This window comes from Gallus gallus, chromosome 2 (assembly GCF_016699485.2).
Source record: "Gallus gallus isolate bGalGal1 chromosome 2, bGalGal1.mat.broiler.GRCg7b, whole genome shotgun sequence".
Taxonomy (NCBI): Eukaryota; Metazoa; Chordata; class Aves; order Galliformes; family Phasianidae; genus Gallus; species Gallus gallus.
In genome coordinates, this window is record NC_052533.1 from 93,318,143 (window position 1) to 93,332,895 (window position 14,753).

Genomic DNA, 14,753 nt, shown 5'->3' on the forward strand with positions numbered 1-14,753 from the left:
CCGGCTTCTTCCTTTCCTTGCACCCCGTGTAACCAAAGTTTAGTTTTAAAGACTGAGTAAAATAACACGGGGTTGTGCAGTATGCATACAGAAACTTAAGTTGCAGGTGATTTAAAGTTGGGTGCTAAGTGTCTATAAACTCACAGAGAATTAATAACTGGTACAGACATATTCACCAGATTGTTATAATAGAATTTAAAATGACATTGTAAATGTATAAGGGTATCAATACTTTTTACTCTTACAATCTAAATACTTTCTGTAACAAAAATACATCCTTTTCAAACATGGTGCTAGTGATGGTTTTTAGTATGATTGTAGAAATTGAGCCAGTAACTCATAAGAAATCAAGATCTTTACTGCTTCAATGTATATAGTAGCCAAATATCCGCATTTTCCTTTTTCATAAAAAAAAAATCTATTTTTCAGAGGCTCAACAGAATTATGTGGCAAGTGCATGGAAGATGTTAGTTTGGGAGCTAAAAGCAATTCCAAATCTAGAATATTGAGGAAGGGCGAAGGGGTCAGCTTTGAAGTATTTTTTCATCTAAAAGGTGATTTTCTTGAAGGTAGAAAGCCCTGGAAAAAGTTTATTTTCATAAAATTTTAAGACTGCTTTTCATCTACAATTTATTTTGCCGCTCCTTATTATAAGCAGTGGAAGACAACAGTGTACATAAACAAAGCTTCAGCAGACCTGGGAACTTGTCTCTGTGATGGAGCTAAATTAGCTTTGCAGTTTTGGAAAATCTCCTACGGTCATTTGTTGTTTCTAGTGGTAATTAGTACTTCCTATAGGTAGCTGCTTTAAAGATGGCTCTGTTATCAGCAGTATGAGCTTGTCCTGACCTAGAGATCAGAGAAGCACACAGAAAACATCTATGTTCTGGGATAGCTGAAGATATGGCATGAGTTACCATGTTCGTTTCTCATCACCGTGTGCCCTGGTCAGCAGCGACTGATGTTAACAGTGTAGCTCTAGTGCTGGTAGTCCTAGTGCTGGTAATTCTAGTGCTGGTAGAAGCAGAAACGTACAAAGCTGTAAAAATATTTCTTTCAGTGTATTTTATTTTACTCTATTGAAATTTTGTCTTTCTGAAGTCACAGTAATAATGTTGAAGTATGAATATTATTTTCTTTGTTAATAGCTTTAAACCAGAAGGAGTCATAGAATCATAGAATATCTTGAGTTGGAAGGGACCCACAAGGATCATCAAGTCCAACTCCTGGTTTTACACAGGACAACCCAAAAATCAGACAACATGACTGAGAGAGCTGTCAAAATGCTTCTTGAACACAGCTTGGTGCTGTGCCCACTGCCCTGGGGAGCCCGTTCCAGTGCCCAACCACCCTCTGGTGAAGAACCTTTTCCAGATATCCCACATGAACCTCCCAAGAATATGTGAAATAGATATTTTTGTAGTCCAGAGTAACTCTGTGGAGCCTAATGTAAGATTAGAGATATGAGAAAGGTGAAACTCATGATTAACTGTAATTAAAATGTCACAGTTACTGACTTTAAAAATAAATGATCTAGCTGAAAACAAGTCTAAGTATCTAAGTAACTTTCCAGTGATGAATCACAATGAGCTAATCCTTTCTGAGATCAAAAGAATGAAACAAACAAACAAAAAGCCAAACAAACAGAAGTAGATAGGACAGAAATAAAAAAGTAGAAAGTCTGAAAATATCTAGCCAAAAGAATGGGGAATAAAATTTCGCATAACATTAATTTTGATTTTTAGTTCTCTGTAACAAGGAAAAAAATACTGAATCATTTTTTTTCCCCTCCCAAGTGGAATTTCTTAACATTATCGATTCTCTGCTGTGGAACTGCAGTTTAGTTGCTAATCCTTTAAATCCTAAGAGGCTGGTTTGCACTCATTCATGCCCCAATGTATCTAATATTTACTTTCCAGAAATATAATGAAAGATTATGTTTCTTAAAATATGAGTGCTTGTTTTTGTTTTTTTTTTTTTTCTCCATATGTCTAATGGACCTGAACCAACTGGAAATATGTGTAGTTGCAAAATATGATGAGATATCATTATGTCAAAGAAGATACAAGGAGGGTTTCAAACATGGAGCCCTTATATTTTACTAAGCAAAGAAAAATGTGGCTCCCTTGAGTGCTGTCACCGCCTGCTGCTTTCTCTTCAGGAGGAGCAATGACAGGACTGCATTGGAGGCAGAGTGGACAGCAGCAGCTTTGACCGGAATGAGCAGAGGGCAGAAAAAGTCTTTTCATCAGAAGCAATAGTACATTTTTAAAGCATTTCTGAAATGTTGACATGGTGTGACACCTCGAGTTGTGTGCATGCGGGGGCGAAGTTGTGTGGGTGTGCCTTTTTTCCATAGAAATATTTCTTAGAACAGGAGGTGCTCATCCCACACATACCAAGCTGAAAGCAAAGAAATTGTGTTCAGAAAGATGCTAAATAAAGCAAGTGCTTAAGCAGAGGAGAAAGAAGATAAAAGAACAGTTCTAATGCGGATGTCAAAATAAAAATGGGACAATTGTTTAAAACAAAAGCCTAAAACATTTCAGTGTACTTGGAAAATTGAATTAGAAATATATAGGCATGATTCTCCACTGCTTGTCATTGCATAATCAAGTTTTGCACAGTACCATACTGTAAGGATGAAAGTGATTTATATCTTTCATCAGGAGTGCAGATGCCTAAACATTGCTTAATACTGCCAAGTAAAATATGCATGCAAAGCAAAGAATTAAAATCTATCATAATGTCTGTGAAAATAACTATGATAGAGTGTATAGTGACTGAGAGTATAAAATATATTCCTATTTTAGTTTGACTGTTCCTACATAGTTTTCCAAACTTTTAACAGGACAAGAGGTAATGGTCTCAAGTTGCGCCCGGGAAGGTTCATGTTGGATATTAGGAAAACATCTCTTCTCAGAAAGAGCAGTGAGGCAGTGGCACAGACTGCCCAGGGAAGCAGTGGAGTCATGGTCCCTGGAGATGTTTAAGAAACATGGGGATGTGGCACTGAGGAACATGGTTAGTGGACATGGTGGAGATGGGCTGATGGTTGGACTAGATGACATTAGTGGTCTTTTCCAACCTACATGATTTTAGGATTCTGTGATTATTAGCATTGTATTTATTATATTTAAATCCAGAAAATTATACATATATATTAAGATTTGCATCCTGGAATATTTTCACTGAAGTTGCAATGCAACATCAACTTTGTAATGTACAGGTTACAGAACACAGTAGTATATAGCAGTATTGCACTTTATTAGGAAGCTGTGATACCTTGTTGAACAAATATAACACAGCAAATGAATTAAAAGAACAGATTTTCATGATTGTGATTTTCATGATTTCTTGATTTGCACTCTTCACAGTATGTGTAATGTGTATTCTTCTAGCAAACGTACAACAGGGCAGTGGGGAAGAAGGCTATTTTTATGTAGTCATTGGTGCTGCCTTTTGGGGTCAGGTGGAATTCCCCTGGAAGGAGGGGGAGGTACATAATCACAGATATACATCATAATTTCTCTAATAAGTATGTTTAGATATGATAAGCACCTGGGCGTTGGGGTGGCATTGGCAGAAAATTAGTAGGACAGCAAGCACACACACGGGAGCAGATGAGGATGCATGGAGGCTCCTACGGAATAATAGGTAGTAGTAGGGCTTGCTCATTAGAAGTATAAAGGTTGCACAGTGAAGAAGACAAAACTTCTCAAGAAAGAACATGTGCATTACTTGTTAAGTAAGCAGTTATTGGAAGTCAGTGGAAAGTGGAATAGAAGAAAGGATCTGACCTGTTAGAATATGATGGTCAATAGAGAGATTTGATATCAATTCCCTTTTCGTTTACCTGTTTTCCCTAGCTGATCAGAATCTGCTCTCTCTCTAAAAAATCGGAATAAAAAAAAATTACCTTTTCTACTATAGTGGCTTCAGAAACATATTTTTTAAGCGTCAAGTACCATCGTAGTAGTCATTTAGCCTGATATGAATAAAACTTCTCTGAGTAAATTCTTAGAATAATAGAATTGTTTGAGTTGGAAGAGACTTTAAAGACCATGTAGTCCAACTCTCCTGCAATGAACAGGGACATGCACAGCTAGATAGATTGCTCAGAACCTGGTCCAGCCTGGCCTTGAGTGTCTTCAGGCATGGGACATCCACCACATCCCTGGGTAGCCTGTTCCAGTGCCTCACCACCCTCACTGTAAAACACTTCTTCCTTATATCCAGTCTAAACCTCACCTCTTTTAGTTTGAAATCATTTCCCCTTGTCCCGTCACAGCAAACCATGCTAAAGATCCTGTTCTTTTCCTTCTTACAGCCCCCCTTTAGGTACCAAAAGGCAGCTATCAGTTCTCCCCAGAGCCTTCTCTTCTCCAGGCTGAACAGCCCCAGATCTCTCAGCCTGAGTTATGTCTTCTTTTTGGTTTAATGAATTTCTTTCTTTTCTGTCCTTGTCTATCATTAACTTTCTATCTCCTTCGTTGCAGTCTGCATGAATCTTCAGGTTCTTTATTCATTTTTTTAGGTAAACTCATTAGACATGGTTCCTTTTCTCTTTCAGCATTTCAATATTTCAATCTTACTTTTAGTCTCCAAAGACAGAAGGAATGTAATTTTTCTGTGCTGTGTTCCATTGATAAATTATTAAAAACTGTAGGCTAGACATTTTCATTCCTATTTTCCATTGTTTCATGGAGACCAGGCAAGTGTCAGAAGTAAGTCAGGCTGCCACAGTGAAACTTTCATCCTGCCAACATGAATGGAATCATTTTTTTCCTAGATTTAGGGTGACATTCTTGCCCACATGAAATCCTGTTATTCTTTGCAGCTAGCTTAGAGGCTGAGGTAGGTCACTATTGGTGATTTCTCCAGCACCTATAATTTGGACAGCTTCGATGCTACCAGAATTCCAATTAATATAATTTACCAGCATTTTTTCTCCTAGATTTATAATAAAAATATTATACCATGCAGGTTCTAAATTTAGCTCAGTCCTAAAGTGGTATGTTCCATCCAGACAGCTGCTGCAACCGTCCAGTCCCATGGATCTGGCTATAAATTCATATTAAGGGTTTTTTTTTATTATTTTTTTTAACCAATTTTGTTACACTTAATGAATATCCTGTTCAGTTTTCTTAATTCTCCTTCATGGATTTCACTTGTTACCTTACATAGAGGAAAGCATGCAAGTATATACTAGTGATATTTTTTGACATAAAGACATATAATAAAATACAGAATCTCCCTTGCAGTTTGAAAGATCAGTCCTTCTACAGTGTACAAAAAGCAGTCAGATCATTAATCTTATTCAACACCGAAGTCTTCAAAAAGATGACAGTGCTAGTCCTAACTTTGAAAAATTTGCATTACAAAGTTGTCTCTAGAAGCCAAGTGGCCATTGAGTTTCTGAATACCAGAAACATTGACAAACTTGCTTCGGAAGATTTTTTCAGTATTTATTTGATGTGTAAACAGTGAATTTTATTACTAAAAACAGAAACTCATAAAAAGGAAATTTCAGTCTAAATGATTTAAGATAAAATACATCTATGATCTGTATATGGCTGTAATCTTGACTTTATCTGTAAGCCTCCTTTCAAATAGCCTGGCTGTCATACACACTTCTCCTGAGTATAGGAGTGTTTAAGAATATTTTTCATCTTAAATGGTGAGATTTTTGAACATGAGTTCATAGGCTGGAATGTAATGTAATATAATTTACTAATGCATGTCTTGAAGGGCACATCAGACTATTTTAGTTTTATAATGAATGTGAAGGCAGAATAAGAATATCACAAGTTTTATGTGACTGGTCCCATAATTTACACTGTTGAATATTTGCTTAAACTGTTAATATATTCAAAATGTATAGAAATAGCCTTCTTGAAATGTCAGCACAAACTCACAATTCCATTAAAGCTGTTTGGTCCAGAAAAGCATTGAAATAGACTCATATATAGGTATAAATGACAGTGTTCTTTTTTTCCTGTTTTTGTTTGTTTTTCAGCAGATGCATTTGAAATATCTGAGAGACAAAATAATCCGGTGTTTGCCAAGCCAGGAGGAAGTGTCACTTTTATTTGCCCTTATGATATTGGAGGTTTGGTGCAGCAAGTGAAGTGGGAAAGGATTAAAGCAGGTGGGACAGATACCATTGTCCTGTGTACCTCAGTAGGAGGGCGAAGCTTTGGTTCAGATTTCAAAAACCGTGCACTGGTGGATTGCTCTGGTCAGGCAAGCTCCACAGTTGTCATTCAAAACATCACAGCCTCTGACTACACAACGTACCGCTGCGTGGCTACTGGAAGAAATAAAACCTTTGAGATGAGTTTCACTGTCGTTGGTAAGTAAAGAAGGTAGTGGTAAATGTTTCCAGGACCTCCTGAGGCATTATCATCTTTACCCGTAATAAATAACACTCCAGTAACAAATGAGGGTTTATTCAAATGCCACATTCAAATGAGCAGTGTGAGAAAGATGACAAAGTTAACAATCAGTCTGGTTTCCACGGAAAGAAGCTGGTTTAGCTTGTCTAATGTCATAATGGGACTTCAGATCTGTTTGTGAGAAGCTGATTTGATGATAGCAAAGAGACTCTTTGAAAGAGGAGATTGCAGAGTTTGCAGGGGGAGATCAGTGTTCTCCTGAAGACGTGGGGCGGTCCCCATTAGCACAGTGCACTGCAGGGCATGAACCTCGGTCCTAGGTGAGAGACGTGTCTTCCAGCAGGATCTAAGAGCAAACTTCTATTGTAAATGTAGAATCTGTAGAATGGACTGTGCTTTGTTCAAGTAAGGAATTTCTGTAGGGGGAGCTGAATAATTCTTCAGGTTTTGCTGGGACTATTTTCACAGTTTGATTATAATGGGAGCTTAGGTCTACATTTTATGTAGACATAAAATTGGATTGCTCAAACTGTGAGCTAAATCCCACTTTTAGTTCTATGTTCTGTTATGACTGTAAAAAGGGTTCAGTTTTAGTTCTTCTATGTAGAATGCCTTTTGAAAACAAAGTTCTGCCACCATCCCAGCCCTTCTTCTGTTGTAGCATTCAGGCCAGCTCTCTGGTGTCTTTGGTACTGCCTTTGTTAGTGGTGATAAATGAGTGCTGGCAGACATCTGTTTGGCAGCATGTAGATCTGTGGCATGCAGTATAAAGCTTCAGAATAAGCTTCATCTATGATACAGATATTGAGAATGCACTCAGGAAGAAAATGTTGATCTGTTTTACTCTGAACACTTGACTGCAAAAGTCCATGAAAATGAACAAAATGTGATGAAAAGAAGCATCAGGCGAATAATTTCTCTCACCTCTGAAATTTTTAAACATTCAATTTTCAAAATATTGACTGTATTCATATAATCAAGCATTTACAAATTGTAGAGCAATGAAAATATTTTGTTTGCTCCAAGCAAAGTGTTTCTTGAATCAAAACTAAATCAAATGATGAGTTGCCAAACAGCCTCAACTGAAGACCTACCTATGCAAATTCTTTCTAGTTAAAAACAAGACAAAAAGTAAAGAAAGACATTAGATTCCCTGCTTCTATGGATCTTGAAGCAAATTCTATTTATCACAGCTGGTTTTAATGCTACAATAATTATCCATTACTGTTCGAGAAAAAAAGTATGAGACCACTGAAGAAGCTGAAGTTTAATGTGATTCAGAAAATAGCTCATTGTCTTTCTCTAAACACTCTACATTATGATACACTTTATTTTGATTTTCTTGTTACTCCTAAAGAACTGAAGTATCAAAGATTTCCAGTTGTTTGCCTTTAATATTCAGATATGTTTCATAATGCATGACTAATACTTCCATGGGGATATGGAGAAATGCTAAGAGGAAAGCAGAGAGGGGCCAGGTGTCAGATCTCACAGGCCCTGTGAGGACCTTCACTCAGAGTGGCTTACTCTGCTTTGGTGTAGCTTTAATGAAAGAGTGATGACAGAAACTAGATGTGCTAATTTTTGTGTATGCTCTATCAGTTCAGACACTTCATTTTCTTCAGGTAAGTGTTACAGCTAAACCGCAGTCTAGGCTTGGATTTGGTACCAAACTCTTCCAGTGTTTTTATTCTGTTGGTGTAATTCTGCATGGGTACTGCAAATATTCTTACCTTGGCCAGTGCCAGAGACATTCAGAAATATAGACTAGGAGCTGGCAGAACAGTTGTGCTGTGAATAGTAATAGAGAGAACTCTGTTTTGGTTGAGAGAGAGTAGGAGGAAGAATAATAAACTTTTTATATTTATTTTAAGAGAAGCTGTGTATTTTCAAGATTCTAAGAATTTCTGAAGAGGAAGAAACTTGTGGGAAAGAAGATATAAAATAAGGACATGAGATTATCTGCAGAAATGATAATAATTCAAAAATCACAGATTCTGAGAGGTTACACAGTAGAAAAAGGAAGCTTGCTTCTTGTCTGAAGGTGGAAGTATTACTGCAGGGAGAAATAACATGAAATTCCTATGAAGAAAAGAAGAGGAATGTAGGAGAACAGATATATAGGTGTGGGAAAAGTCTTCACTGCTCTTGCAGTTGTGTCAGTAGAAGTCAGTATGCTTCATTTAATGTTTTCCAACATTACTGAAAACAAAACCATGGGATCCGTTCAGTATCATTGCCTGCTCTTTCTCACCAAATATTCTTATTTTTGTTTAACAGTAACAGAATTTCCAGCTGAAATGGCAGTTCTACAAATCTGTTTTTGACCTTAAAACCTAGAAAACATAAAGTAACACATATGTAAATTAGTGTGGATTTGCCAAACAACAGCTGCGGAAACAGAAGGCTGAGTATTACATAATTATGTAACATGTTCAAGAGACTTCGGATGAATTTCTGTATGTTCCTCACTGTTCTGCTGCTTCTGAAAATTCTGTTAATATGGTCATGTCACCAGATTTCACATCTGAACCAATTTTTAATTTTTACTTACCATATTTTTCCCTTTGATTAGATTTAATCTTTTCAGCAAGTTTCTGAAGAAAAGAACCTTTGTTTTGGCATATAAATGGGTATTGATATATTGGTATATAAAAGAAAGGGAGAAGTCATGAAAGAAATTAAAAAACATGGAAAAACTGTTATTTCATCCTGAAGACCTAAATGATGTGGAAACATTTAATTTCAAAATGAAAATTTACAGGCTTTGAACACCTCTCTCTGGCAGCAGCCAGTGAGTTGGGCTGACATCTGAGCTCAATGTGTGCAAATGCAGAGGCTTGCAGCACAAATGCACCTTTTGGTATTGGCAGGAGATGAAAGTAAAACGGCATAATGAAGTCACATGTCTCCCTGCTGATTTACCTGTGTTATGGATAGACTTTTAAATGCCACTTCAGCTGTTTCAGGTAGCTGGGTAAGGCTCTGTAGTCATTTCTAGGCCACCAGAGCCAGTGCCATCTGGGCAGCCCATGGGACTGCCTTCTGTGAAGTCTGAGACTTGTCTCTGGGACTGAGGGCACTGATGATTTGTGCGTGAGGGTGATGGACTGAATTTGGATCGTGCTAGTGAGACTTGAGGACTTCAGTTGATGTTGTAAGGAAGGTCTGTGCCTAATTTTTTTTTTTCCTTGCTGGTTTTGGCTTTGTTCATACTTTTTTTTGTTGTTGTTGTTGTTGTTGTTGTTATAATTTACTATCATTTTGAACCCATCTATTTTGCATGAAAACTACTGTAAAACACAAAAGTCTTATAAGATTGGGCTCTGTGAAAAATTTGTGTAGCAACTAATGCCTAAAATGGCTGATAGCAAGCTGCTTCAGTTTCAGAGTGCTGCTAAATTTTCTCCAGTTTATTTTAGCTATAAATGAGCATTTTCACCCCTAGGACTGCTTCCCGATGCCTTCCGTTTTAGAGAACAAGAACCAAATAATCCCGAAGATAACAGGTCAGCTTAAGGAAAATCTAGCATTAAGGAAAAAATGGCAGATGAAATGAAAAGCAGGGCAGCCCTTGTCCAGTCACAGCAGGTTATCACACAATCCTTCTAAGCTGGGAGAAAGCAGCAGTACTTCTGTACCACAAAAAATAGACACAACATAATCCTGTTGTAGTGGGTGAGAAGAATCAAGGTATGAGTGAAATTAGTTTCCTTCTTCATACATGAATTCTTCCTGGATGAATGCAAGATATCAGTCTATGTCTGTGGGTCTCTACTCAACAAAGCACTTTTCTCTGAATGTTAATGCATTCACTCTGGATTTCTATCTTTCACTTGTGGGCAAAATTATTTCATTGATGTCCTGTTACACAGCTTACGTGCCAGATTAGCAAGGCACGTGACAAGCTACATGAAGATATTCACAGTGCAGTTAAAATCTCTTGTTAGGACAAATAAATATCTCCCTCATCAGTACTTCCTCCTCAAAACCAAAGCACTAAAGCCTTTGCACAGAAAAGTTTCAGAGTCTTGTAGAGAAAAATGCCAAGGCTACAAAGTAAGGGAGGGAGCAAACACTGTCTAATAATAGGAATTTTACTCAAATCACCATATTGCTTTTGATGAGAACATAAGAGCTAAAGTGACACATGACAAGCCTGTGACACGTTTATTCAAAACCTAGAATGTTATGTTAAAGTTGGTAATTACAATAAATTTTGTACTCTTAACAAAAACAACTGCCTCAGGAAAGGTTTATTTATTAAGATGAGAAAAGGCAAAAGGTCTTTTGAGTTGTTATTGCTTCCAAAAAAATCTAATGACCTCTCTCATCCAAATTTAACTGACAGCTGATAATCCTGGTTCTCAAACTCATTCAGTCAGAGATTATTATCTTGACCTGATAAGCTGAAGGTTAAATGCCATGAAAAGAAAAAATGAAGTCTGGAGGGCTTGGACTGCAGGATGGAGATGCTGCTGAAGTCTGGAATTCTATCCAAATTCACCCCCTAGATGATAATTAAACACAAGATTTTGAACAGAGTAGCAAAAATCTTAAAATTTCTTTGTTGCTTACAGAGTGTTTTCTCTTTATTCCTGTAAGTATTCATTGGCACAGATGAAGATTTTCTGTGGCAAGTAGCCAAGCACTTGGAATAAGTAAAATAATTTTTCTTGAAGCTGGACATATGCATATGCACTACTCTCATTTCAAGCGTGTAGCCATTGAAAACATGCTGGAAGTAGAGTGTCTACATTTTGTAGTTATAATACAGAAGTCATTAATTTGCGTAATCAGGTAACATTCTCTATTGTGTCACATACCTTCAGCAATGTAAACTTTTGAAAGAGTACTCTTTCTTTTTTCATTCGAGTGAATTAATATTGGAATCCAAGGATAAGACTCTTGTATTCAGTATATTTTTGTTATCCTTTCCAATAAGCACATTAATACTAAACAGACATACCTGAGCTGGTTTCAATTGGTAGCTGTGAAGCTTTTTGATCCAGGAGAAAAGTCAACTGGTAATGTCTCAGCAGCTGGTTTGCTGAGATTATTGTCATTAGCAATACCGATTCTTTTTCATTTGTCCTTGAATTAAGCATATAGTTTTCTTGTCTATCCAGAATTAAAGCTCTTTGGGGCAGCTGTGGTTTCATCTTCAACTGCTCTCTTTCTCTCAACATTGTATAGAACGTTAGAGCTAACGTAAGTAGTTACTGCTCACCAATAACTTGCTAGCTTTTATCTGAAACACAGAACAACTTTGTGTCCATAAGATATGTTCACTGTCTTGTATTAGGTAATACAAACAGCACCCTATGACTTCTTTATACTGAGGTTTCCCTTTTTATTATAGAACCATAGAACATACGAAGTTGGAAGGAACCCATAAAGATCATTGAGTCCTCTCCTGGCTCCGTGCAGGACCACCCAAAATACAAACCCTGTATCTGAGATTGTTGTCCAAATGCTCCTTGAACTTGGGCAGCTTGGAGCTGGAGTCTGTTCCATGCTCAGTCACCTTCTGGTGCAGTACCTGTACCTAAGCCCCAGCTGCCCCTCCCCTGACACAGCTCCATGCCATTTCCTTGGGTCCTGTCACTGTCACAGAGAGCAGAGCTCAGCGTTGCCCCTCTGCTCCCTGTGAGGAGCTGCAGCCACCATGAGGCCTCCCCTCAACCTTGTTTTTCCATCCCAAAGCATCCTCACCTTTTTGTATGCCTTGCTTTGTTTCATTGCTACACGTTCAGAAACTGAAGAATATGCAGGAAATATTTCTCCAGTCCATATTTGGACAGACTTACACTCTCGTCAAGACATTGCTATCACGTAAGCTCACTAGTTTCTAGAAGTTTGACATTATTAGAAGTTGGTAAAACCACCTGACAAAGATATTTGCTGCTACTGCTAGTCACAAATACACTCTATACCGTTGTGTTTATTACTTTCTATTTGTGATTGCTTGTTTTCTGTGCTATTTACTCTCAAGTCTGCAGACAGCTAGCACAGAGATGCAACAGAAGCAGGAAATAGCACACTGTGGTGGACTGCAAAAAGCTGAGTTAAAGTTTTGTGGTTTGACATACTTTACTTTTCTTCTTCTTCTTCTTCTTTTTTTTTTTTTTAATGATACCACTAACTGTTGAGTAAAAATCAAACATATTTTAAATGAATAACTATGTTGAGGACTAGAATTGTGGACTTGGTACGTGACTGTGAGCATATTACTTCTTCTCCAGCTTTTTTTTTATTTGCAAAATGATTCCCTCTCCATGAACTTGCGTACTTTAAGAATGTGTTGATCCATACCTTGGAGTTGTCATGCTCATCTTGTAAAATGAATAAACAATTCATTATTACATGTTTATCTGTAGATTTATTTGAAGAAGTGATTCCATACTGAAGAAGACTATGCATTTGCAAAGCTCAAACTACAGTAAATGTAACTTTTCCTATCTCAGTTGTGATTCTCAAAGAAAGCATTTTTGTTAATACTGGAACAAATAGGGTGAGTTTCCTGACATCTATCACCAAATTATGTGCAGTACAGGGCTATAAAAACTTGATCACAACGAGAATTTTTGTGAAAATATTGTTATTAAAAACTGAACAGATTTTGTTTTGAATTAGAGTTGAAAATAACGGATAAAAGTGTGAAGCACTGAATTGAAAACCTTCCGGGGCTGAGAAAATGTCTTGTTTCTCATGGAATTAACGCATGTCTGTTATGCATGTATCTTATGGGAAAACCTTTACAATGTCAAGGATATTCATTTAAGTCATCAGAGTGCTTTTATTGACTATATATTGAGTCACTTATGAATGCTGTTGGACTGCTTTTTCACCACAGGAGGGAATGAGAGGAAAAGGAATATACAAGACATCTCTGTTGTTTTTTTTCATACTGCTGTGCTGTGTTCACTCACCTTCCATCATCTCAGTCGCAGCTTTTGTAAGAGCTAGTTCAGCATAACAAAGGCTCTTCAGAAATGAGGTAATGATTGTGAGATCTGAATATTGAGCTTGAGATCTCATGGGATAACGTGTCTACATAATTGTTGATTTTCAGCTTAGTCTGTCGTGAGGAGTTCATGATGTTTTATACAAAATTCTAACAATATTTATTACAATCATATTCTAGCAACTTGGGATCACAAATGGTTTATTATCTACATAGCTGGAGGAACATCTGCTGCTGTTTTACTGTTTGTTTTCCTACTCATTTTCTGCATCACCACTGCTTATCGCAAAAAGTGAGTAACAAATCAATTTGCTTGATATAGAAGCATGAAGCTGTTAAGGTGTTAAAAGCGCTTCTATCCTTATCAGAGGCTATAGAAAAAAAATGTAGACTTGGAAATGTAATTTTCTTGCTAAACTTTTAAACTTAAAAAAACTGATCTGTTAAGCAGGTTATGAAAGAAGTTACTTTACTTTTCCCACTACAGGAACAAACAAATAAACAATCTTACTCAAGTTCCTTAGTCAGCTAAATGCTTATTGTAGTATTAATAGGTGATTAGTAAAGAACAACATAAGCTTAGTTTGGGCTGTTCCTATTTTGTGCATAGAGAAGCACAAGTGACATCTTGAGGTTTTCTTACATCTTGTAGCATTTTGTTTCTACTGTATGCTAAATATATAGTAGCTGTCTGATCCAGAATCTCTGCTTCCAATGGAAGGAAATATTGAGTAGAAAAAAAAAAAGTATTTTTATTTCCCCTTTACGTCATATGAAGCTTCTGGAATTTGCAAGCAATGTGTCATTGTTCTTGCCCCTGAGCAGGAGTTCTTTTGATGTGTCTCCAGACCATTACAAAAGAATGCTAATCTCATGCACGTTATGGTCTGAATTAAGAGGAAGGTCTACTGGATATTATTTATATCAGTGGACAAGTAAGTTACGTCAGTGTTATCTCTTCTATGCTAGAATTAAATAGTTTGGACTATATTGTAATTCGTGATGCAGTTCCTTCCATGGTGTTCCAAACTGAATTTGTGTCACCAGGAAGAAGAGGAAGAGGATCACAGAGGCCTTATTTAATGCTTTGTATTCTACTCAGGATGAGGTGAGATCAGCCGGAGTTCATTCATACTTTGTATTTTGCATATTTCTTAATATGATATCTTCTGTATCTGATGTTTACATTCCCTGAGTTGTATAGTTTAATCTTAAGCTACAGTTGGGAAAAAATAAATATTTCTACTTATAAATTTTCACTGTTCTTTTGTTCTTGATAGAACAATTATATTTAAAGATTTCTTCCATGTAGTTCTTTTGTTTGCAAGATTTGAACTATTTGTTTATTGGCAATAGTTATTTATTTTTTCCCTCAAGTTGCTACTTTC

General features: G+C 36.9%; 1 protein-coding gene across 6 annotated transcripts in view; it reads left to right on the forward strand.

Moving 5' to 3' along the window:
- The window catches only part of CD226 (CD226 molecule), a 40,262-nt gene that overhangs the window by 21,533 nt on the left and 3,976 nt on the right, over positions 1-14,753 (forward strand). For 2 of the 6 annotated variants that reach the window (XM_015282436.4, XM_001235284.5), the window contains 3 exons: positions 6,020-6,355; positions 13,546-13,657; positions 14,413-14,473. In XM_015282436.4, the coding sequence (XP_015137922.2) occupies positions 6,020-6,355; positions 13,546-13,657; positions 14,413-14,473 (509 nt within the window). Of the gene's footprint in view, positions 1-6,019; positions 6,356-13,254; positions 13,658-14,412; positions 14,474-14,753 lie in introns of those variants that run through there. The other 4 variants (XM_015282437.4, XM_040695646.2, XR_003073861.3 and 1 more) reach the window with 3 other exon arrangements.